Source organism: Notamacropus eugenii, chromosome 1 (assembly GCF_028372415.1).
Source record: "Notamacropus eugenii isolate mMacEug1 chromosome 1, mMacEug1.pri_v2, whole genome shotgun sequence".
NCBI lineage: Eukaryota > Metazoa > Chordata > Mammalia > Diprotodontia > Macropodidae > Notamacropus > Notamacropus eugenii.
Window position 1 is genome coordinate 491,319,900 of NC_092872.1, and position 27,122 is coordinate 491,347,021.

General features: G+C 38.2%; 1 protein-coding gene across 1 annotated transcript; it reads right to left on the reverse strand.

Moving 5' to 3' along the window:
- Positions 1-1,183: 1,183 nt before the first annotated feature.
- LOC140519691 (uncharacterized) lies at positions 1,184-27,122 on the reverse strand. The gene is made up of 8 exons (XM_072632995.1): positions 27,058-27,122; positions 26,003-26,094; positions 22,097-22,283; positions 17,729-17,872; positions 16,323-16,456; positions 13,468-13,676; positions 3,707-3,813; positions 1,184-1,885 (listed from the first exon to the last, which is right to left on the reverse strand). Exons 1-8 carry the CDS (start codon positions 27,072-27,074, stop codon positions 1,819-1,821), a joined length of 957 nt encoding a protein of 318 aa, XP_072489096.1. The 5' UTR covers positions 27,075-27,122; the 3' UTR covers positions 1,184-1,818.

The window sequence follows — 27,122 nt, forward strand, 5'->3', positions numbered from 1 at the left end:
ATACGTTTGTTTTCTCATTAGTGGAATATAAGCTCATTGGAGACAGGGACTACATTAATTTTTATCCCTAACAATAAACCAGCACAGTTCATTGTATGGAGAAAGTGCATAATAAATATTAAATTCTATTGGTGACCATACAGGTATGTAGGGTCTATGTACTGGACCAAGGACCCCAGGAACTGTGACTGGTATGGTATGCTATAGCATCCATTTTGATCTTGGCCATGTTTAGTGAACTGATACTTTGTGCTAATGGAAAAGGGTAGAGGCATAGTTAGATCAACACTACAGATAATTGCCAGACAGTAACAGGCAAATGTATTTTAAATTGTGATCAGGAAAGATGGACTTGCTACAGCCTGTCTCTTACAGTTTTCAAATAATTTTATAGATTCCCCACTAGATAATTGTGTTTGTCCTTCGTTCTTGAAGAGGACCATGGCATCAAGATGATGACATGACTTGCAGTTAACTTTGATTTGAGTGAGGAGGGCTGTGCAAGGTCACCAGCCTCACTTTCTCCTCCAGAGCCATCTGGGTCCAGTGACCAGATATTCATCAGGACAGCTGGAGATGGCCCAGGATACATTGAGAGACTGGCTATTTTAGGCTAAGGTCATATCTGATTCTCACTTTGAGTGAGATACACCCATTCAATGAATAGGTCTCTTTAAGTAGTTACTCAAGGGATGACCCCTTTACTCAAAGAAAAAAATATAAAACTGGGAGAGGAAGACCCTCAGGAATCCTGGATAAAAGAGACATAGTTGCTATTTAGTATTTACATTCACTTTGTGCTAGGAGGGCAGGGACTATTGTCTAATCTATGAGCTCCAGAGTGAATTGGGTTTAAGGCTTGGTCTTTGAGAAAGAAATCTAGCCAGTAAACTCAAAAGAAAAAATGAAGCTTTTGGCCATCAAAGAATACCTTTCCCTGGGCAGAGCACCTCAGGTAAGGAGGAAGAGAAGGGAAGGGGAAGGGAGGAAGGAGCTGCGAATCACTCACAGGTTGGTTGTCTTTCTTCTCGAAGAAGACCGTGACATCAAGATGTTGACATGACTTGCAGTTGACTTTGATTTGAGTGAGGGAGGGCTGTGCAAACATCACTTTCTCCTCTAAGATAATAGGTATAGTATTATTACCCATTGACTGAAAAAATGCAGAGACAAAAAGCTGCTATGAATTTAATAAAACTTTTATGAATTTGTATTCATTAATCACAGCTGCATCTATTTTTGAAAATAGTACATATATGTTTGAGACATTTCATCGAGAAAGGTATGTTTGCTTATTTATTATACCGAATCATTTAATGAGATAAACACTTTCCAAATCACCCTATGGTTTCTCAATCATCAAAAAGTAACCACAGGGCTCCAAAGGAGTCTACAGGGTCCCAGAGGCTGATAATCACTAGATTAGCTAATCTCTAAAGCCCCATCCACCTCTGAATTCTTTGATTCTGTGTATGGATAATGGAGAGATGACTGGATAGCAATAAGTATTATTGAGAGGTTGTTTTATTGGGGAAGATACATATCCTTTCTGATTTGGGTCCCCTTATTGGCCAGGGCTGATGCTGAATATGGTATGATTGGACTTTCTTAATAGTGACCTGAGAAGAGGTCACATGATTAAGTCAATGCTCTTGTCCTGTATCTGATTTTTCAAGTATTCATAGACTTGGGCCCTATGAACCCCAAATCTTCACTGAACCCTTTCTCCATGGTTCTCCTGTGAGTAGATGAAGCTTCTGAAAAGGCTTAGTTTGTTCTGTCTTCTCTTTATTCCAAACAGGTTGGGTGTTAGCTGTTCTAAATAGTCATCTTTAGGACACCCACACCTCCTCCTGGACGACGATTCTTCATGTTGCCAAACACTCTGGAACATAGAAACAGGCCTAGTTCAGAACTGCGTGTCTCTCCTTTCATGCTACTCCCTGTCTTGCTTACATGAGCGGTGAACAGGGATATAATTTTGCCAAAGGGTGCCCAAACTTAAAGTGTCATTGATGTATTTTTGTTTATTCAGCAACATTGAAACAATTGATCTTAGTACCTAGTTAGCAAGAATTATTAATTAAAGCAGGAAGCAGATTTCTCATTCCTCCAAAGCTCTACCCTGTCTTTTCCCACTTCGTTTTTATTTCCTGTGGTTTCTGCAGCAACAGTTCCTGGAGTCTCTGGCACCCCATAATGAATTGAGGGCATTGTTTTGTGTTTCTTTTCCTGGGCACAAAAATTCCTAGTTTTAGCTCATGGGATGAGATTCCACTCAGGGTCCTTAGTTGGTTTATATCAGAAGTTCTTAACCTTTTTTTGTGGCATGGTTCCTTTTGGAAATCTGGTGAAGCCTTTGAACTACTTCTAAGAATACTGCTATTAAATGGATAAAACAAAACTTGCAGGATTGCCACAGAAATCAAGTATATTGAAATATAGTTTCTATACTAGTTCTCAAAATATTTTTTTTAAAAAAAGTTCACGGACCCCATGTTAAGAACCCTTGGCCTATATTTATATGGCATCCTCCTCAAATAAATAAAACTTTCTTGTCTTGTTGTCATTGGAATGTAGGACACCCACTCTGTTTCATCTGGTCCTTCCCACAATAAAGTACATTCACTTGGCACAGCGCTTTGCCCAATATAAGTGCTTAATAAATACTTCATTCATTCATCTATATCTGTGAGAGGCTAGCAAGGTTGAGTTTCAGTCTATGGCTGGGGTTTATGCTCAGTCTCTGGTCAGTGTTAGCCTATGCCAGTAGATTAACTGATTTTCATAGGGTAAGACCCATGTCTTTAACTGATGGGGGCAGTTTAAAGCCATGAATTTAGTCAGAGGACTGAAGTTCAAATAGTTTTTGTTGCTTACTACATGTGTGACCTTGGGCAATTCACTTAACATTCTCCAATCTTTTAAATAAAGAAGTTAAATTAAATGACTTTTGAGGCCTCTTCTTACTCTAAATTTATGATACTATGAACATCACAAAAACTAGAACTTTTTTAAAGGTTTTATTTTGTGGTTATTTGCTTTTTCCCAAGTCTAGGTGACAACACATGGCTAAGTGATCTTTTTCAAAGGGAAGCATGTGCCATTTCATTTTGTTCAAGTGACCTTTTAATTCTCTCTCTTCATTTAGGGAAGGGGAAGAAAATAAGCATTTACATAGCACCTACCATGTGCCAGGTACTGTGCTAAGCACTTTACAAACAGCTTCTCATTTGATCATTCATTCTTTCATTTGATTTAGACAGAAAGGATGGGTCTATATGGAGATATTGGCTAAGCTATATGAAAATAGAAATGTCCACATATGGACAATGCTGTACCAAAATCATTGCAATGTGTTTGTATTACTTTCACACCACTCAATTATCTGAGTGGGATGTAGGAGTGAAAGTTGATCATCTGATTCCCACTGCAATTTTCTCAGCTCAATGAGGAAAAAGCTGTTGTAAGTCACAAACTTGTTTTTAAACTGTGTCTTTATGATTTCCTGAAGAGTTTTTAGATTAGGAGTATAGAAAGGATGATCAAAGTCCTAGTGATTCACTAGTGTTAGCTAAGAAGGGAACTACAGAGCTCCCTAAAATGACACCAATATTCAAAATCTGAAATTGGTCTTACTTGATTTCTGAGTATATGGGCAGTGAAGCTTAGAAATGATCTATCTCACAAGCTTGATTTGACTCACCTCCATTGATTGACTTCAAAGTCAAAAGCCTCCACTGTTGCCAAGTGTACCACTCCATCAAAGCCTCCAACTGCCAGGAGGTATCCATTTGCACCTACTAGGCTAACCTAAGGAGAAAGCCCAGGACAGTAAGTTAGTGCATCCCTATGTGAAGAGGTAGTGCAGGAGGAGAGGATTAATTAAAAGCAGAGTAGAGAGAGCCCTGAGCTTGAACTTGAACTCAGAGGATCAAATATTGAATTCTGCCTCTTCTATTTTATAGTTTTCTCCTTGAAAAGTGTTGGTGAGGGAAAAAAGAAAGCTGTTTATGTCTAGCAACAAAGCTAGAAACCATAAGGCATAATTATATTGTAGTTAGGTGAATAGCAGTAGAGGTGAGCAGAAGTTCATAAGAGATAAATCCAAGACAGAAATCAGTAACAAAATCAATGTCCTCAAATTCCATATACACAAATTCCTGGCTATGGGTAACAAACAAGATGAACTAGAGATCCTAAATCAAGAAGGTCATTTTTAACCTCATTAATATCACGGAGAGTTAATGGGGTAAGAACTATGTCTAGAATATAACTTTGGAAAGGTACAGTTTCTCCAAAAGAAAAAATGAAAGATGTAGGGTAGTAGAACTGTACATCAGGAAGATACGCTCATGCAACATAATAAAAGAATGCAATTGGGTATACATGGTGGGAAGGACAATTGGAGATCAATGGAGGTAGAAAGAGTAGTGTTACTACCATAGTGTTACATACGTTGTAGTACTACATACCACATAGAAAAAAAATAGGTGAAGAACTTGGGAAAACAAACCACAAGAGTGCTACAGAAGCATGAAATGCTTTTGATGAGCCATTTCAGTTATCTAAACATCTGTTGAATCTCTTTCCCTCTCACTGACCAAATGAGATATCTTGGAGGTTCTTGAGGAAACCGCAAGAGGAAATTCCCTTATGAATATTTCTCATCAACATAAAAGAACTGGTTGCTGGGGTGGACATTATGGGGACTTTCAGGGAGAGACCACTCTTATATTAGGATTTGTGATAGAGAATGAGTGGATAACCTAACAGGCACCCTATATTTTGTGAGATCCAATTTCAAAAGATTCACAAAGGAATGATAGGTATGTTCCCATGGGTAAAAATTTGCTCAAGCGATGAGTTCTCAATGAGGTTCTGATGAAACAAAGAGAAACAATTCCAATGAAGAAGAAAAAAGAAAATTGTTTTAAAATGATGTTGCACAGGGAACTTAACCAATTTAGGTTTTTAAAAGATTTTAAAAGATTCAAAAGAGAAAGAACAAGGGCACTGAAGAAGTTTGAATGAAAGTGATGGCACAATCATCAGAATAGGATATGAAGGGGGAAAGCTTAGAATGAGCTGAGTATGATGATTAGGCAAAGCTAATTAAGGTATGAAGCTATGTTTGGGAGAAGGATATAAAACAGCAGATAGGACAGCTTTTTTTGGGGGGGGGAAAGGGTGAATGGGATAATGATAACTGACAAGAGAGAAGGCAGACCTGCCCAATTTTAATTTTGTCTCTGTGTGTCAAAGAGATTTGATCTTTAGACTAAAAATAGTTTTCTCCTTGAAAAGTGTTGATGAAGTGAAGATTTCCAGGGGTGGAGCCAAGATGGCAGAGTAGAGAAAGTGCTTAGTTGATCCCTCACAACATTCCCCTCCAAACAACTTTAAAATAACACCTCAAATCAAATTCTGGAGTGACAGAGCCAACAAAGGTCAGAGTGAGACATTTTTCTAGCCTAGGACAGCTTAGGAGTTCAGAAAGAGAGATCAGTAATGTGGAAGTGGAGGCTGGTCCAGAGCCTATGTGAAAGAAATACCAGTGGTAGGACTAGGTGGTAGTGACAGAAACAGCAGCAGTTTAGGGAGCTTTCAAGCTAGAGGCAGTAAAAGGACCTGGTTCCTGGTTGGAAAGAGACTACAGGGGACCCTTAACCTAGCACTGGAAGCAGGACCAGACACTGCTTGACAACTCCAATGCCTATACTCACTTTTGGGTCATAGCTCAAGGGTAGGAAGGAGCACTTTCAGTCAAGAGGGAGTGGAAATCCTGAGGGACAGTATCACTTTCAGTCCCAAGGGGTTAGAGACTCTGAGAAACTGTATTGCTTGCAATCCCAAGGAATCAGGTGTCCTTTCTGGGTAAGGAAGTGTAGTCCAGGACAGTAATAACGACACCTCTCCCAAGAAACCAGAATCCAACAATATGTTGTTTATAAGAAACACACTTGAAATTGAGAGACTCACAGAAAGTTAAAATAAGGGGCTGGAGAAGAATCTGTTATACTTTAGCTGAAGTTAGAAAAGCAGGGGTAGCAACTATTAGGGGCAGCTAAGTGGCATAGTGGATAGGGTGCCTGGCTGGGAATCAAGAAGACTCCTCTTCCTAAGTTCAAGTCTGGCCTCAGACCCTTACTCGCTATGTGGCCCTGGGCAAATCACTTAAACTCTGTTTGCCTCGGTTTCCTCATATGTAAAATGAGCTAAAGGAAGAAATGGCAAATTGCTCCAGTATCTTTGCCAAGAAAACCCTATGGACATTATGGGCCATAAAGTCATGAAGAGTTGGTCATGATTGAACAACAGTAGAAACCTTGATCTCAGACAAAGCAAAAGCGAAAATAGACCCAATTAAAAGTGATAAGCAGGGAAACTAAATCTTGCCAAAAGGAACTATAGACAATGAAGTAATAACAATTCTAAACATATATGCATGAAATGGCATAGAATCCAAATTCTAAAGGAAAAGTTAAGTGAATTACAGGAGGAAATAGTAAAACTGTACTAGTGATAGGCCTCACTTTCTCCTTCAGAGCTGGATGGATCTAACCATGAAATAATTAAGAAAGAAGTCAAATAGATGAATAGAATCTTGGAAAAGTTAACGATGATAGACTTTTGGAGAAAACTGAATGGGTTTGGAAAGGAGTATGCCTTTTTTTGAACTGTACGTGACACCTTCACAAAAGTTAACACATATTAGGTCAGCGGTAGGAGACCTGTGACCACAAGGCCACATATGACCTTCAAGGTCCTTGGATGAGATCTTTTGACTGAGTCCAAATTTTGCAGAACAAATTCTTTTATTAAGAGGATTTATTTTGTGAAATTTGCATTCAGTCAAAGGGCTGTACTTGAGGATCTAGAGAGTCACCTGTGACCTTGAGGTTGCAGGTACCCCACCCCTGTATTAGGGCATAAAAACCTTGAAACCAAATGCAGAAAAACAAAAATATTAAACGCAGCCTTTCCAGGCCATAATTCAATAAAATCACATTTAATGAAGGGCCATAGAAGCATAGATTAAAAGTTAACTGGAAATTAAATCATCTAAAGAATGAGTGGGTCAAAGAACAAATCATAAAAACAATCAATAATCTCATTAAAGAGAGTGACAACAATGAGACAAAATTTCAGAATTTATGGGAGGCAGCCAAAACAGTATTTGGGGAAAATTTTATATCTGTATATATGTACATCAAGGAAAGACAGAAATTTATTTACATTGACATTTCTTCATTTATTTACAGCTTAATAAATTGGACATGCAACTAAAAAAAAGCTAGAAAAAGAATGAATTAAAAATCCCCAATTAAACAGCAAAATGCAAATCCTAAAAATCAAAAGAGGGATTAAAAAAATTGAAAGTAGCAAAACGTTTTCATTAATAAATACAACTAGCGACTGATTTCATAAAAAATATCCCCAATGAAATAGATGTCATTGGCTAATTTGTCTTAAAAAAGAAAGAAGAAATCCAACTTAGTAGCATCAAAAATAAAAAGAGTAAATGCACCATTAATGAAGATGAAATTAAAGCAATTATTAGGAGATATTTTGCCCAATTGTGTGCCAGTAAAACCGACTATCTAATGGAAATGGAAAATTACAAGAATATGAATTGCCTAGATTAAGTGAAAAAGAAATAGAATATTTAAATAACCCCATCTTAGAAAAAGAAATTGAACAAATCATCAAAGAACTCCCTGAGGGGGAAAAAACCCTCAGGATCAGATGGATTTTCAAGTAAATTCTACCAAATATTTAAGGAACAACTAATCCCAACACTATGTAAACTATTTTTTAAAAACAGGTAAAAGAGTACCTTTTATGATGCTGATACCTAAACCAGGAAAAGAGAAAACAGAAAAAGGAAACTATAGACTGATTTCCTTAATGAATATTAATGTAAACATTTTAAATAAAATGTTAGCAAGAAGATTACAGTAATAGATCATAAAGATCATATATTATGACCAGGTGGAATTTATACCAGGAATACAGGGTTGGTTCAATATTAGAAAACTGTTAGCAAAATTGACCATATCAATAACAAAAAAAATGAAAATAATATATCTCTAACAATATATACAGAAAAAATCTGACAAAAATGCAATATCCATTGCTATTAAACAATAGAAAGCATAGCAATTAATGGAACCGTTCTTAAAATGATAAGTAGCATCCATCAAAAACAAGTATTATCTGTAACGGGGATGAACTTGAAGTCTTCCTAATAAGATCAAGAGTAAAATAAGTATGGTCATTATCAACACTTTCATTCAATATTATGCTACAAATGCTAGCCACAGCCATAAGACAAGGAAAAAATGGAAGGAAAAGATAATAAGAAAACAATAATACGACTCATTGTATACTTAGGGAACCCTAGAGAATCATTCCCCAAATATTTGAAACAATGAACAACTTTAACAAAGTTGTAGGATCCATGGAAAAGGAAGAGTTTGTGACCAAACTCTCTGACCAAAAAGAGAGGATTATGGGAAGTGAAATAAATAATTTTGACTATATAAAATTAAAAAGCTTTTGTACAAACAAAACTAATGCAACCAAAATTAGAATAGAAAATTGGGGAATTTTTTTTAGCAAGTTTCTTTGATAAAGGCCTCACTTCTTAAATATATAGGGAACCAAGTCAAATTTCTAAAAATAAGAGCCATTTCCTTATTGGTAAAAGACCAGCGAATATAAATGGGGAATTGTAGAAAGAAATCAAAGCTATCCATAGTCACATGAAAAATGCTCTAAATCACTACTGTTTAGAGAAATGCAAATTAAAACAACTGTGAGATGTCACCTCATACCTATCAGATTGGCTAACTATATAACTACAAAATGACAAATGCTAAAAAGGTTATAGAAAAATTGAGACACTAATAGTGTGGAGTTATGAACTGGTCCAGCAATTCTAGAAAACAATTTGAACTATACCCAAAGGGATATAAAAATGTGCATACCTTCTGACCCAGCAATACTACTTCTAGGTATCCCAAAGAGATCAAAGGAAAAAGGAAAAAGACCTATTTGTACAAAAATATTTTGTGGTGACAAAGAACTGGAAATTGAGGGAATATCCATCAACTGGAGAATGGCTGAACAAGTTGTGGTATATGATTGTGATGAAATACTATTTTGCTATAAGAAATGACTAAGGGGTTGGTTTCAGAAAAAACCTGTGAAGTGAGCAGAATCAAGAGAACACTGTATACAGTAACAGAAATATTGTAAGGGTGATCAGCTGTGAAAGAATTAGCTACTCTGATCAAGACAGTGTTCCAAAACAATTCAAAAGTACCCGTAAGGGAAAAAAATACTATCCACCTTGAGAGAACCATTGAATTCTGAATGCAGATTGAAGCATAGTTTCTTTTAAAGTTTTCTTTACTTTTATTGTTTTATTTTGTTTTTTTTTCAACATGGCTAATATGGAAATTGATTTTGCATGACTTTGCATGTGTAATTGATACAATGCATGTGAATTGCTTGCATTTTCAAGAAGTGGGTGTGGTGGGAGAAAATTTGGAACTCAAAAATTTTTTTTAAATGGTTAATTTTTTTTTACACATAAGTGGGAAATATTTAATGAAATAAATAAAAAAATGGGGATTGTGGTGTGGGAAAGGATGCATATCAACCAAGTTAGAAACCATGAAGAGTAACAGAATAACAACTCAAATGGTTTTTAGGGAATTGATATTCAACTTAAATCAGGAGATGGCAATAGAGCACTTAGCTATTCTTGAAGAGTTCCAATAACCTGGGCTAAAAAAATTAAATTCTAAGATACTGAAAGAGTTAAAACAGGATTTCTGAGCTACAACCAACAGAATTTCAGAAATCATGGTGACTGGGAAAGATACTTCAAAACTTGAGAAGAGCAAATATCTGTTTTGAAGAAAAGAAAGAGTCTAAAAACTATAGGTCAATGAGTTTGATTTTGATTCCTGGCAAAATTCTACATTGCATTATTAAAGGGATGGTTAACAATCATTCAGAAAATGAAGCAGTCATGACAAAGAAGATTGACATACTTATCAAATTTTCACATGGCCTAAATCTAAGAAGGATGGCTAAAACACTGGATAATAGAGTAAGGATTAAAATATATCTTCACTGAGTTGAATCTGATAAGACAAAATTTAATAAAGATAAATATGACATCTTACACTTTGGTTAAAAAAATGAACCTCACAAGTACAAGATTGGGGAAGCATGGCTGGACATTGGAGTTTCTGTCTTGTTGCTTCTGGGAGCTTGCATTAGTCCCATCTGGGGGAAGATTTCAGTAAAATGGACATAAGAAGTGGCTAAATCACTCATAACATATTTTGTTTCACCGCAGTTACCTGTGTCTGTGTCTGCTTTTAGTACCAATTGTTTCATATGGAAATTATCTGAAGAAAATTAGAGATGCTTAGACTGGAAGAAGGATATAACTTAGGACGGATTTGAAAGATATCTTCAAATATTTGAATGGCTTTATCATGGAAAAGGAATAGACTTATTCTTCTCAGCCCTAGAGATTAGAACTAGGATGGATGAAAGTTGCATAAAAGCAGGTTTATGCTTGATATAAGGAAAATTAAAGTAAGGGTGGAAAGTGAGGGTTGTGCAGAACTGTGCTTGGCCTTAAATGCCAAGAAAAACAACTCAGATTTAGTGGACAACAGGGAGCCCCTATCTGAGAAGAGGAATAACATGACCAGAGCTATGCATAAGAAGAATTATACTCCATGGAGATCCTAAGGGACTGACATCAGAAACTAAACTGGCATTGCTCTGAACCAACTTTCAGATGATGATGACTATGCCTTGTAGAGAAATGAATCCTGCTCACTGTGGGAGCCTCCAGAATGGCAGCCTCCTTAGCCTTCAGGATTTCAAAAGACAATGATGGATGTATTAATGAAGTGTACCTTCTTGGCATGGGGAGTGAAAAAACAAAGGGGGAAGACATTGAAGGAAGAAGAAAGAAACAATGCTGTCGGATGTCATGCCAGGAAGAGATTGGCTTTCCAACCCCTGGCTCAGGCAGGATTTGAAAGGAGCCCTGGGAAGGGACAACTTTTTCTGTGAAAAGCCTCTTCCCACCTCTACCTCAGGGATTCTTTCTTGAATCAAATTACAGATTCAGCTAGATCCATAATTGTGCTCTGAAGGTGGCATTTTAAAAACAAAATGAGCAGGCAGCTTCCCCAGAAGGAAAGAACACTACTGGTTATGTGCATATTTTTAGGAACAAGAAACAAAGCTTTTGTGCTATACAAGCAATGGTACAATTTTAACTTCACCCTTTGCATTGTCAGGACTGGGCACTGGAGCTTCTGTCTTGTTGTTCCTGGGAGTTCAGATTTAGTGTTATTTGGAGAAGGTTTGACTGAAATTGATGCAAGAGGTAGCTAAACCACTCGTAATGTATTTTGTTTCACCCCAGTTACCTGTGTATGTGTCTGCTTTTAGAAAGTAAACTCCATGAGGGCAAGAATCAAGCCTTATCCAAACTTTATATCTCTGACATGGTCAAACCCCGTGCTCTACACATGACCATTGCCTATGTTTATGAAAGAAATTGTATCTCAAGGAGTTGTTCAAGGAACCGTTCATTACTTCTAATTACTATAATTTAGAGTATTGATTATTTCTACCTCATGACATGACAATCTAGACTATTGCAAGATTCTTCAAATTGGTCTCTTTTCATCCAGTCTCTCTTTTCTCCAATCTATCATCTACACAGCTGTCAAATTCGTATTCCTAAAGTACAATATCACTCTTCTGCTAAACCTCAGTGGCTCCTATGGTCTCTAGAATAAAATACAGACTCCTGCCCTTAGACCCTGCGTGACCCTGAGCAAGTAATGTAACCCTGTTTGCCTCAGTTTCCTCATCTGTAAAATGAGTTAGTGAAGGGAATGGCAAACTATTCCAGTTTCTTTGCCAAGAAAACCCCAAATGGAGTCATTAAGGGTTGGACATAACTGAAAATTGACTGAGCAATAACAACCATAACTTCTATTTTACACTAAAGCCTTTCCCAATCTGGCTACAGTCTATATCTGTAGTCTGATTATACCTTCTTCTCCCTCACATACTCTGTCTTCCAGTCAAATTGCCCTCCATGTATGGCTGCTCTCAAATGTGGTATTCCCTCTGCTATCTCTATACCTTTTCACAGGCTGTACCTTGTGCTGGAATGCTCTCTCTCTCTTCATCTCTGCCTCTTAGAACCACTTCGTTCTGTGAATGTTTAGCTCAAAGACCTACAAGAGATTTTTTCTGATTCTCTCAGTTGTTAGTACCCACACATAAATCATTCTGTATTTATCTTGTATGCATTTTGCATTTGTTTATCTGTGTACTTGCTGCTTCCTCTCAGTAGAATGTAAGTTCCTTGAAGGCAGGAACTTTTAAAAATTGTTTTATTGTTGTCGTCCTACCAGTTCTATCATATAGTAGGTCTATAATAAATGCTTAATTTGACTAAGCCCAATGAAATGAGTGGTGCAAAAATTCCTGTATTTGAGAATGATTCTTCTGACCTGACTTTCAGTAGAGCTAGTACTTTCAATATCTTCAAGAGCGTGAAAGATAACGAGGATGCTGATGATCACATTCATATAGAATCTTAAGATTTTTGAACTGCTTTCTTCATAATGGATCTGTGAAGCAGGTAATACAAATAACTTGTTATGCCCATTTTACAGGTAAGGAAATAGAGGCTTAAAGGCTTATATATAATGTAATGTAATTCTTATATAATTGGATCTTTGGGGAAAAATGTGCCAACCATACAATTTTTAGTTTAAATTGCATTATAACCATTTCCCCCATCACTTTCTTAAGTCTAGACAATCAACAAAAGTATAAATCAAGCTTTGATTTTTTAGCATTTGACAATTTCTGAGCCATAAATGCTCATACTGAAAATTTAACAATCATTCCTCCAGTTGGAACTGGCCCTAGCACATCCCTGAGTCGGAGGGGGGAATTGACTTACCCTAGGACAGACTGTTGAAATAATACTAATTCACATTCTATAGATTTGAGATGTACAAACCATTTTCATCCCAACAAACCGATGAAGTAGGAAGTGCAATAGTATCCTCACTTGATGGATGAATAAAATAAGCCCAGAGAAGCGAGGTGACTGCCCCAAGGTCGCACAGAGGTGTTAAAGCCAACATTCCCCCTCTTTTCCCAGTGCTATGCTATGGCATACCATGCCAGGCACATTTTCTCTTCCTTCCCTCTTGCCATCAGAGTCAAAACATTTGCATGTAGAGTAGCCAGGGTGAGTGACATAGTCTGAGTTTTTCTCCCTGAAAGTCTTTGTATCAGATATAAAATAACTCATTAGCAACATATTCTAATTGACTGAGCATTGTCAGATTGATGTATCTTCACCCCTTCTTTCTTCCTCTCTCATCCTACCTTGTTCCTCTTTGACCTCATGGGTATCATTGGCAACCACTCATTGGAGGTGGGATCAAAGCGTTCAGCACTGCACATTTCTGTGATCTCATCCCGTCCACCTGCTACGTAGATTTTCCCTTGATACACAGCACAGCCAAAGGTTTCTCTGCAGGTCCTCAGGGGAGTACAGGGACTCCACACATCCTCTGTGGGGTCATAGCGTTCAACTAGAGAGAGAAGACATTAGAGCCTTGCAGCATGGTCAAAAGGATAACAAGAACTAAGGGACATTCTTGTTGTTCAAAGCCCAGATGAATGGATGGAAAAGAACATAAGAATTCCGGTCAACCCCCAGGCATCTCCAGCCTGGATCCCATCTCTGATAAAGGCATAGAGGACCAGTTTGGGGGAAGGCTAAAGCTGCTCCCCCTTATACTGACTCACAAGTTAGGAAGTCTCCAGATAGCCTCAGCTTCCCTAAGTGGCACCTTGAGTATCACTCACCTGGAAATTTACCTGAAACTACATGGAGACTACTTATGTTCTCAGTTTTATGGAAACCTTACACTCAGCATGTCTAACACTGAACTCATTATCTTTCTCCCCAAACCCCCACTTCTTCTGAGCTTCCCTATTACCACTTAGGTTGCCACTATCTTTCCAGGAGCCCAGGCTTGCAATCTAAGTATCATTCTCCACTTCTTACTGTCTCTCATTCCCCATATCCAACTAGTTGTCAAATTCTGTCATTTCTACCTTCAAAATATACCTCATATATGCCCCATTTTCTTCTCTGACACTGCCACCATTCTGGCACAGACCCTTATCATCTCATATGCTGAACTATTGCAATAGCCTGGTGCTGGTTGGTTTCCCCGTCTCAAATATTCACTCAGCTGTCAGATTAATTTTCTTGAAGTACAAGTCTGACAATTTCACCCCTTCCTCATCTCTCATTCAATAAACTCCAGTGACTTCCTGTTACCTCTGGGACCAAATATAAGAAGAATAAAATCTGCTGGCTTTCAAAATCCTTCAGAATCATGTCCCTTCTTACCTTTCCAGTCTCATAAAACCTTACTCTTCTCCATACACTCTGCGATCCAGTGACATTGGTCTCCTTTCCTGTCTCTTAATCATGACACTTTGAGTTCCCACTGACTGTCCTTAAGCTTTGAGCTTTCTGTTTCCTTCTCCACTTCTTGACTTCCCTCAAGTCTCCACTAAAGTCCACTTTATGTAAGAAGCCTTTTTGGGTCCTCCTTAATCTTAATGCCTTTTCTCTGTGTTTAATTTCAATTTAGCCTGTGCACATTTTATTTACACCTAGTTCTTTGCATGTTGCCTCTCCCATTATACTCATTCATTCCTTAAGAACAGGAACTGTTTTTGCCTTTCTTTGTATCCTCATTGCTTAGCACATACTTGACATATAGTGGGCACTTAATAAATGCTTGTTGACTCTTCACTTGTCAGCCTGTTTATTCTTATGGTAAATAAATTCCTTAAATTTAATTAAATTTAACAGTCATTGATCAAACATCTACTATGCAGCAGGCACTGTTCTAGTTTGGGAGGATACAAAGAACAGAACAAAACAGTAGCTTTTGTCTGCTACCTGCTGTGTAAATTATAAAGCTGTTTGAAGTAGGACTTATTTTTATTTGTGGCAGAGTGGCTAGAGGGCTGGCTGGTCTTTAAGGAAGCCCCAGGATCAAGTCCTGATTCAGGCACATGCTGACTATGGCCTAGTTAAGGCATTTACATTTTTAGCCCTCCAGAAATTTCCTTACATCAGTAGGAAGTTTCCTGAAGGGAAAATCTGTAAGGTACCATTCTAGCCTTTTTTAGAAGTCTTTCACAAAGCTTAGTGTGCTCTATAATTTATATACACATAAACACACATATTCTTGACTGGACTTGTGTGGGAAGTTGGGAAGTTCCTGGTGAGCTTCCTGTCATTTCAGATTGTCACCTTCTTTGCAATGTATAGTCTGAGAAATGTCTGTTGTGTTATATATTTCTATAGCAGAGTATACAATACTTAATAGGTGCTTAGTGAAGGCTACTTGATTGAAAATTTAACAATCATTCCTCCAGTTGGAACTGGCCCTAGCACATCCCTGAGTAAGAGGGGTGAAATGACTTACCCTAGGACCCTATATTGATTGATTACCTGACTCTGTCAGTGATAGGACTACCAACTCTGCAACAACTTTCTTTGACCCTCAGTTGGAATGTGGAGTGGAGCCCCTTTGGAGAGAGATTTGGAGATATCTTTGAAAGGGAGGAGGAGACATCTTTGTAAGGGAGGCCCTGTTGGCAGTGCCTGACAAATACCTCGTGTGTACTGCTGTATTTTCTGATTTCTGTATTGGAAATAGCACAAATCTCAGTTTCTTCACCTGTAAAATTAGGAGGTTGGAGTAGGGAGATGACCTCTAAAGCCCTTTCCAGCTCTAATAGTCTATAACCTTTCCAGTTTCTTCTTGTCCCTATACACCTTGCCACAGTTTTATTTTTGAATGTTGTATTCAAGAACTGTAATTAGCATAGGGCACAATGGGCTTTGCTTCATATTGCCAACATCAGGTGACGCAGTGATTACTGTCCTTGTAACTCCCCACTCCCATATAGAACAATCATCCCCGTCCTGCCACCCCAAAGTTTCATCATTGGGAGAACTAGTTCCCATCTTATTCCCCAAAACCTGTAGGAGTGGGGGGCCCAGTCACCCTCTCCAGCATATCTGCACTTATGGTCAGTCTGTCCTTTGTGGCTCTTCGATGTCTCATCCCTCAATAAATGTTTTTGCCTCAGGTGAAAAAATCCTAAGTTTAATTTTTCATTAAAGTATCCTATCCATTAGTTACCTGATCGTAGTGGAGAGTGGCCATCTGAGCCCCCAATGGCATAAAGGTAGCCACCCAGGGCAGCCACACCCAAACCTGATCTTCGATAAGTCAGAGGAGCTACTTTGCACCACCTGTTCTCTTCAGGATCATACCTGAAACCAGAACGGTTGACACAACATGAAATACTATAGAGTGTTGATTCTTGTTTCTGACCTATATAAATTAGGGGCCTAGAATCAATTGTTTTATTACAATTACCCAGAAGGTTATAAAGTTAACAAGTTAAGTATTTTTAATACCTACTTCAACTCTTTTAATACTTGCTCCCACCTCTGTAGGAGCGTTCTTAGATCATTTCAGACTACTCACCTTTTCTTCTTTTCTGACTTCACAAGACATTTATAATCAGCATTTTAGGGCATCTCTCTTGTCTCTAATGCTTTTTCTACTCATCTCTTTTTCTTGGAATCTCCACATCCCAAGGTGCCACCTCCTACATGAGGCTTTTACTAATGCCATCCCTCTCCACCTCTAATTGTTAATCCTCTTTCTTTTTGAAATTATTGTTTACAATTTATATATATATATATATATATATATATATATATATATATATATATATATATATATATATATATATATATATATATACATATATGGAATAAAACGATCTTTCTGCTGGTAGAATGTAAGTTGGGATAGGGATTGTTTGATTTTTGTTTTTGTAGCCCCAGAGTCCAACACAGGGTTTGGCACATGGTAGACATTTAATAAATGAAAGTCACATATCCTCATTTTCTTTGTCAGCTCTACTGATCCCACAGGGTTATGAGAAGAGTGCCTTGTAAAACTTTAATTTCTGTATGATTGTGAGACTTTTAAAGTTTTGATCTTTATGATTTCATTAATATATGGAGCTCCCAGTGAAGAAAGTCTCTCTATCAATGCAAATAAGCACCAGCTCTGCCATTTATAATTTTAGAGAGTTGCCTGAACTCTGAGAAGTTGACCAACTTTTCCAGTGTCACATAGTCAATGCTGCAGATGTGGGACTTCAGGCAAGTCTTCATCAATGTACTATGCCATACAATTACTCAAAGGAGTTATGATAACTATCGTGATAATTCACGTTTCAGGTGGGGGTTGGACTAGATGACCTCCATGATTATTTACAGCTCCACCATTCTGTGACTAGAGACCAAGGGTAATTCAGGTAATGAGTGACAGGGTTGAAAACATGATATGGGGCTCCTTCTGCTTATCTTGGCATTCAAGTTACTAGGCAGCAGTCTTATATTATGAGGTCCCAGACTGGGCTGATGCGCACATATTTTCCTACAAAGGTGAACTTTGGAAGCTGTATGTATCAAGATGTCAACAAACCTATCTCCTATTGGTTGATCTGTTTTCTCTGATGGCCATACCTTTCTACAGAGCTGAGACAGGTCAGTCCATTATGACCTCCCACACAATACAGGAAGCCCCCTAGTTCAGCAACACCTGCACCTCGTTTACTTTCTGCCAGTGGGGCCACGTCACATCTCCATTCATTGATCTTGGGATCATATCTAGAGTGGGAGAAAAGAGATATGAGGTGATATCAACACCTTTGTATGTGTCAAAGTCTTTCTCACTCATGCTTTTATTTAGATTTACAGACTTGATTTAGAATCATTGCCTTCATTCATTCATTCATTCATTATTTATTAAACACTTACTATGAATCAAAAACTATACTAGATGTTGGAAAAGCAAAGATAAAAATCAAAGTGTCTGCCCTGGAGCGGCTTAAATTCTATTGGGAAGGATGTGAGGGTCAGAAGGAACAACCTTTTCACAGTCAAATAAGTACAAAGTATATAAAGAGTAATTGCTAATTTATTTTGGAGCAGAGGTAGGGAAGTAATAATAACTGGGGGGAATCAATAAAGGCTTCATGTACAAGGTGGCATTTGGACTGAGCTTTGAAGCAAGTAGGGGATTTTCTGAGGTGGGGGCAAAGAGGGTGCACATTCTAGGTGTGGGGAAGACAGTCTGCAAACGTGAAGATGGAAGACGGGCTATTGTGTACAAATAGCAGGAAGAGGGACAATTGGGCTGGAAGGTAGAGTTCATGAAGGAGTTCTACGTTTAATAAACCTGGAAAGGGAAACGGGAGTCATATTGTGAAGGCTTCTTAGATTAAAGGATCCAGTATGCACTCTTCCATTTAGTATTTACAAAACCTTCATAATATGGTTCTAGTCTCCTTTCCAGTTTTCTTTTTCATGCATTCTGCAGGGGAATGGCAGGGTCTGTCCTGTGCTTTAGGAATATTAATTTGGCAGCTGTTGATTTAAAGAAGGAAAAAACTTGAATCTGGGAGACCCATTATAAGGCTACTACAGCAGTTCAGATGAAAGATAATGACAGCCTGCACTAAGGGACTGACTGTGAGTGGAAAGAAGAGTATGAATGTGAGAGATAATTGTGGAAACAGAATCCACAGTATATAACCCTTTGTAAAACCTAACTGATATCAATTGGTTAATTGATATTGGGAAGATGTCAATTTTTCTATACACATCAGGGAACTCTGGATGGAGACTCACGAAGAAAAGCATTAGAATGCCAGACGCTTAGAATTTCCTCTATATCATTTGAGGAAGAAGTAATCAGTTGCTCCCTGGGGATCTAGCCTACCAATGTCAGTGAGAGTGGAGGCGTGCAAACCCAGAGGAGCTGTTACACTTAAATAGAATTTTTCAGCTTAGCCCAGAAACTTGACTCCCCATTTGCAAGTGAGGAATAAAGATTTGGGAGAGCTGAGAGTGACTCTAAGGTTTCAAACCTGGATGACTAGGGGGATTATAGTAGCCTCAACAGAAACAGGGAAGTTAGAGGGAGGTGGAGATTTTCAAGGCAAAGTGATAGCAAAATCAAATTCATCCAATAAATACCAATAAAAAGGACTTGCTATTGGGAAATAGCAAGCAAGTGGGACATAACTCTCCACGCTACTGAATAAAATATAAAATGATATCTCAGGCATTCAAGGACCACCAAAATTTGGCTTCAATTTATCTGTTGCATACGATTCATAGTACCATAGATTTAGAGCCAAAAGACAGCTGAGAGACCATCTCACTCATTTTATTGTTGAGAAAACTGAGACCAAGAAAGGTTAAGGTCACTGGTAGAAAATGGCAGAGCCAGGATTTGAAACCAAATCCTTTGATTTCAATCTAGCACATGTTCCACTGCAATACTTTACTTCCTCTTTCACATATCCTGCAATCTACATTACAGTAGAACTAGACTATCCTTTATCCTGCTATCATCCTTCCCTCTCCTACATCTGCTGTAGTTGATGCTATCTGCCATACTGAGAATGGACTGCATGTCTTTACCCCACAATCTCTTCCCATTTTTTTTGAAGTTGATCCCTTCCTTTAGGGTCTAACTGTGATGCCATGTTTTCCTTGACTCTCCTTACCTTCTTCCCTCAGTCCATTGAAAATAATCTCTCTAACCTTAAATTTCAATAAACGCTTTGGCTAGATCTTCCTGTTGCATTTATTTCACTGTTCCTTGAATCATAATTATTTTTTACATTTGTTCTTTTCATTTTAAGTTCCTTAAGATGTATTGGATCTACCCTATATCTCCAGTACCAACTAGGACTTTTGGACATAGTAGGTGTTTAATAAATATTGCTATTTGTTTTAATTTTTTTCCTAATACCCACAAATATACATCAGAAGACAGGCTAAAATCAACAATGACATAATGTTGTCCTTTACAGTTTTCAAAGTATACTCACATACATTAGCAAGAAAAATAGCTTTTCTGACCCATCATCAGTAGGATGTTCTCTTTGAAATGATTCTCTAGCAGCAGGATGGTTAACAGAGCTATTCACAATCTCTCTCTGGGTCTGTTTATAACTAGCCACGCACATTTACAAAAATCTAGTTAAGGCTAAAAGTGCTTTGTGTGACTGGGGAACAAACAAGGTTAACTCACTCACAGGAGGATGGACTCTAAAGCTTTGTCCATCTTAGTTCTGTGCTTTAAGCACTGAAACACAAACTTTTATGATAGTGAAAGAAGACTGAGTCAGCAGCGCCTAAAGCATTTTGGATATTTAAATGCCACAAAAAGATCGCATTCCTAAAATGTCAACCCTTTTTGGAATAAATTTTTGCTAAGCTAGAATTCGCAGACATAACAGAGTGAAGTGGGGTTTTAATTAAAAAAATAAGGCAATCGCTTGTCAGAGCTGTTATCAAGGCTGTTAAAGGCAGCTAGGTGGCATAGTGGATAGAAGACTTTAGTTCAAATCCAATATCAGACACTTATTAGCCATGTGACCTTGGGTAAGCCATTAACCTTTGTGTGTCTCAGTTTTCTCAAGTGTAAAATGGGGGTAATGATAGCACTTACCGTATAGTGTTGGGAGAATTAAACGAGATAATATTTGAAGAGTGCTTAGCACACACAGTGCCTGGCATTTGGTAGGCTCTTGGTAAATGCAAGCTATGATGAATGTGATCGTGATGATGTCAGCCTTAATGAGGAAGATTTCGGGCATTTGATCCCTCTTCTATAGTTCATATGTCAAGCCAGGTTTAGCATTATGATTTTGCTATGTCGTCTTCTACATAGTAGTCCCTGGGAAATCTTTATCAAACATGACTGACGTTCCCATGACAACTGGTAATGAGCGCCTGTTACTTTATTTAGAAATGTTCAGGGAAATCCATCCTTTAGCTTCCATAATCACTCCACTCCCTGCTCCCTCCCATATCCCAGAATCTGAATGCATTACTAGAGACATTTTAAATAAGTGCTTAGAAGCAATTTTAGAGAGGCCTCCTAGGATTGTGCCCAAGGGGAAGGACAATCTAGTCCCAAGAAGACTGTAATGTAGGTTTTGGAGTAGGGACATCTAGATTCAAATCCCACCTTGGTTACTAGCCACATGTAGGACTTTGAACAAATTACTTCCATTCTTTGGGCTTCAGTTTTCTTCTCTTTAAAATGAGAAGTTTGGACCAGATAGTCTTTAGGGTTGCTTTTATTTTTAAATGTATATGATCATATGTCTGGAATGAGAAAAAAGTTTAATAACCTTATTTTCAAGACTTACAGTTAATTGGGCTTGATGGTGGAAAAGGAGAAGCAGTACCTAATTTAAACATATTTGCTTCCCTATGCTTTACTTTATTTTCAATCCCCTCCTCCCTCCCTGTCTCCCCAGCAGACAAGTATGGCTAACTTGCTAGGTCTTGACTGTGCTAGGTATCTCTTTTTGGTACAAAATTACAACTGGCATCATTCTCTACTGCCTTCTCAAAGCTCTCAAAGGACAAGGGCTTCCTCTTTCCTAGTAATCCAAGAAGATATATCATGGGACCTTTGAACCTTTTGGTAGATAAAGGCAGAGACAAATTGGCTCCTTCCCTGTCTTGAGAGTCTGATAACTTGGGACTCTCCAGTGTCTCTATTTCAAGAATGCATGATTCAAAAAACAAAAAAAAGAATGCATGATTCAGAATTTAGAAGATTAGGTTGTCAATTCCACATTTTTTTGGTGTGAAAGGTTTCTTTTTGAGGCTGGAGAGTTTTTTCTTGGCTGGTTGAATTATATGTCACAGCCAGGGCTGTGTTTGATTTGGAAGTTAACTAAGGTTGACAAGGATGAGTTATAGACCACCAGAACAATGAACTACATTGACAAACAACACACATCAAACAAAATCCATGGATTTTTCCTCTCTTTCTTCCCCTTCTGCAGAGGAACTCCTTACCTTTCCACACTGCTAAGGCAAGTGGTTCCATCATAGCCCCCAACTGCATAAATGCAGCCATTCAAGGGAGCCACCCCTGTGCCACATCGGTGCTTGCAGGAAGGGCCCAGCAATTTCCATTCATGGTACAGTGGGTTGTAACACTCCACCCCACTGATGACATCACTAGCCAAATGACATCCTCCAACTGGAAAGGGAAATGGTGATTTTGTTAGGTGGGATACAGGAAGAAAAAACTGAAGGGATGATTTCAAATGGGATAGTCTAGTGTTATCTACTTTAATTAATCAGTAAATTTTTATTTAGCACCTACTATGTTCTAGGCAATGGAGAGAACAAGAAATAAATAGAATAACTCCTGTCCCCAAGGAGTTGAATTCTATGGTGGGAGCGAAGAGGGAACAAATTTACTTATAATAACATATGCAAAATAAATGGAAGATAATTTGAAACGAGAGGGATGAAACAAATGGCTGTTGGGGTGGAAGGGAATTGGGACATCACAAAAGTCTGAATGAATTTGGAAAGAACATAAGGATTCAGAGAGGTAGAGGTGAGGTGGGAGTGCATTTCAGGCATGGGAGATGGCCTTTGTAAAAGTACTGAGACCCTCACCCACAAAACAAACACACTGAAATCACTAATATCTTTGACTGAATTATCTGGTTGTTGAGGTGTATTACACCTAGTTTCTCTCCAAGTACTATTTATCTTTCAAAGTCATTTAAAATCTGGTTAAACAACACAAAACAAAACAGAAAATAAAACATGGGATCATAAACTTAAAACTAGAAGGGACTCCAAAAGTCACCTAGCACAATTCCCTCATTTGACTTAAGAGGAAATAGATGTCCCAGAAAGTGACCCAACCAAGGTCACTTACAAGTATGTAAAAGAACTGGGATTTGAGTCCAGAGTATCTAATTCTAAGTCCAGAGTTCTTTCCACTGTGCTATGCTACAACAAGAAACTCTTTCTTTCCAAATGAAAGCAACTCACTCAGTCTTATTTTACTTTGAGAAAAAAATCTCCAGGAGAAGTTTCAGAGGATAATACTCAAATATTCCAATGAATCTGTGAACTCACCAATGCAGGTATCTCCTCTAATAATCCAGACCACAGCCCATTCATTTTTGCTCATCCTGCTCAGCTTTGGTCCATGCCTTCTCATAGGTTTGCCATAGGGAGTCCAGTCAATATGCTGGAAGCCTCCTCACTTTTGTCTCATATTGCAAAGATACCCATACTCTTGCCATATAATCAACCCATCTCCTCCTATCACATATATTCCTGATGATGTCTTTTACTCCTACACTTTGGAATTTCTTGTTGGTTCTCTGGTTGAACCTGTTCATACCACCCTATGCTTCTCCATCGCCCTCTAGGGTCACTGATTTTTCAGTACTGCAGAGACAACTGTGCTCCATGTATTGAAGTGATATTCAAATAGTAGCCAAGTCTTTTCAACTCTACTCTTATGGTGCATGGCCCATCCCCTTCTCTCCATTCAGAGCCAGCAGTCAATTTCATGTCCTCATCACCTACCACCTGCACTATTGCAATAGCTTTCTCTGCCTGCTTCCAGTCTCTGTCCTCTCCAAATCATCTACCCTATAGCCAATGTAATATTCCAAAATTATAATAGCTCTCTTTTCCCATTATATAGTATTTTCCCCAAGTTCTTTCCTTAAAACAACCCTCTGAGATATGTGATATCAATATTGTTCCCTTCATTTTGCAGATAAAGAAGAAATCTCTGAAAGATCATGCCTTACTGATGTTAAACAACCTAAATTGGATCCACGATTTGAACTCAAGTCTCCCTTTTCCAAGTCTAGATTTATCTCTTTCATAAAGTAGCTTATCCCTTGAGGTCTTCTGTTTTTTTCTATCAATAGATACTTCTATCTTAGACCTTGCAACTGTGGTCAAGTAACATTCTTCCTGAAACTCAATTTCCTTATCTAAAATAGGAATTGTAACACATGCAAATACCTATCCAATAGTGATGTTGCAGGGAAAGTGCTCTGGAACCTTAAAGTGCTACATAAATGTGTCATTATTATTATGCATTATTAGTATTATTATGCATCATTATTACTGCTATTATGTATCACTATCATGCCATTGTTATGTTATTATAATGTATTATTATTTTTATGTGTCATTATTATTGTTACCTACCCTGAAAGGCTATGAGGAAATCTCTTTGTTAGCGACTTAGGATAGAATTATGAGCATTATTCCTACCATTATCATCAAAATCATCCACAACAGCAATAATTATGGTCTTTAATGAAACTACAATTCCTGTTGATAAGATTTCTTTTTCTCCTTTTTTTTGAGCATCAGGAAAGAGATGCTTCTATCCAATGAATGTCAGAAGGATAATTCCCCCAGAAACATTTTAATTCTTCGGAGACAAAAACTGTCCTAAAAACCCAACTTCTCAAAGTGTTCTCCAAATGGAAACCAAAGAACTCCCCATTTAGTGAACATTTACTAAGAATTTGCCCGGATCTCACCGATGGCCAGCATGGTTGAGCAAATCTGACAACTCCCACATTTGGAAGGGAAATAAGAAAGATGCTTCAGAAATGTAGCCATTGTTCAGGGAGGAATGTAGTCTCACAAGAATAAGCAGCATTGGTCTTTGAGTTGGTTTATTAGGGTAAAGTCTCTGAATAAAAATGGAGAACATTAGCACCTCTTTTCTTTCCAGAGAATAATTTATTTTCACAACTTTACAGGAAAGAAGTCAATAGAAGAAATAAACATTTAATTTGGAATAATTTCCAAAGGAATTGAAATGATCAAATTAAATTCAAATTTTCCACTGTGGCACTAATAATAACACCAATAATAATATTTATAGCATATGCGGTTTGCAAAGTGTCTTATGTATGTTATTTAATTCTCACAACATCTCTGTGATGTGGGTACAGTTATTTTTTTCATTTTACCTATGAGGAAACTGAGGTTAAGAGGTGTTAAGGGACTTGCCCAGAGTCACATGGCTAGTAAGTACCTGAGGGAGAATTTGAATTCAGGTTTTCCTGACTGGAAGCTCAGCAGACTATCCACTTCATCAAGGAAAATCTTATGTCCTAATGGGGAAACAACCCGCAAACAAATATACAAACCAAATACATGCTTGGTACAATGGTGTGTTTGTCCTTCATTGCCGAAGAAGACCATGCCATCAGAGAAATGGTGACATGACTTGCACTTGACTTTGTTTTGAGTGAGGGAGGTCTGTGCAGGTCACCAGCTTCACTTCTCCTCCAGGGTCATCTGAATCCAGTGACCAGATATTTATCAGGATGACTGGAGATGACCCAGGATGAGGCAATTGGGGTTAAGTGACTTGCCCAAGGTCACACAGCTAGTGAGTGTCAAGTGTCTGAGGTGAGATTTGAACTCAGGTCCTCCTGACTCCTGCACTGGTGCTCCATCCACTGCACCACCTCGCTGCCCTTGATACAATGGAGGTGGTATTAGAAGGAAAGCTCAGTAAGATGAAGTTACAGAAGGATGCAGACAAAAAAAGGTAAAAAACAGTCCCTGCTCTCAGAATTCAAATTTTTAATAGGGAAATGTCACAATGAGGGCAGTTTTAGAAGGCATTAAAATTAAGAACTTAAAGCAGTTAAGTAAGCCATTGCAATCTGCTTGATGAGTCATGGATTTCTGTTGGGTGACCTATAGAGAAAGACTTACTCAACTAGCTGTCTCTGTCCCCTGGACTGTTGAAGGGAAAATCTGAAGGGAAGAAGGAAACAGCAAATACTGCCTTCCTGTATGTAAAGTAGTGTTAGCATATACCCCAGTGGGGACTGTGGGCCTTTTCTAAGGTCTTTTAAGTTTATGGACAATTTAAAATGTGCACTAGACAGAGAATCCTACCAGCAAATAGCAGATCCACCTGTTGGCCAACCTGGGCAGTCCTTTGCTGTATCTTCGGAGGGAGTGGGATTTCTTGCGTTGGTTGTTGTTCCCTGTAGCAAACAGAAAGCATGCCATTCTCTCACAAGCCTAATGGAATGAAATGTGCCCCTGTCTGCTGTGAGAAGAGCTGGGAAAGAATTCTGGAGTTGGTCTGGAGAGAATAATTGTCCTGGCCCCATCTACAATCCCCATAGCAACAGTTCTATGATCTGTATGATCTATTATGTCAAGGAATATTTGAAAATGTTTAAATGTTTCTAATAGCTTTGCAGAAAAAGACTTTAGGTAATAACAGCAATTCACATTCATATAGCACTTTCAGGTTCTTTGGGGATCTTTTTTTGGGGGGGAGGAGGATAAGAATAGGAGAGAATTAGTTTCTGGGTTTTTAAAAAATTATTCTGATCCCTTTATTTTTGCCTCAGGGAATGGGTCAGAATTTTCAGGTAGCTGGAAATTTTGGACTTAATGAGTTGTTGAAGTTGAACTAGAAGAAGACTAATGGGAATGGGGCTGTCTACTCATATGGCAAATCACTCCACATTTCACCCTTCTTGTATAAAAATGATGGGTAAAAAAGAAAGCAGCATCTGTGTTTTAAGGTTTAGAAAGCACTTTCCACATGGTATTTCATTTGAAGCTCACAACAATCCTGATGAGTAGGGACTGTAGGTATCATTATCCCCATATCTCAGATGAGAAAATGAAGGCTCACGGATTTATTCACGGTCATATAGTTAGCAAATATCAGGGCCGAGATCTGGACCTACGTCTTCCTGTCTCCAAGTTCAGTATTCTGACCACCAGGCAAGATTGTCTTTACACAATTAACTAGATGAGTTTCAAGGTCCCTTTCATGACTAAATCCTATATGAAAACAATATGAAACAGTATGGACTCTAAAAACCATCTATCCCACTGTAGAGAAAGAAGGAAGATTGGAATGGAGTGAAGCCTAAATAATAGGGGCACAATTTCTTTCCCCCATCTGGATTTAAGTCTTCAATACTCACCCTTTTATCATTCCCATCTCAAGCTCTCCCAGGCACCAGTCACAGCAAAGAGCAAGGAACTGAGC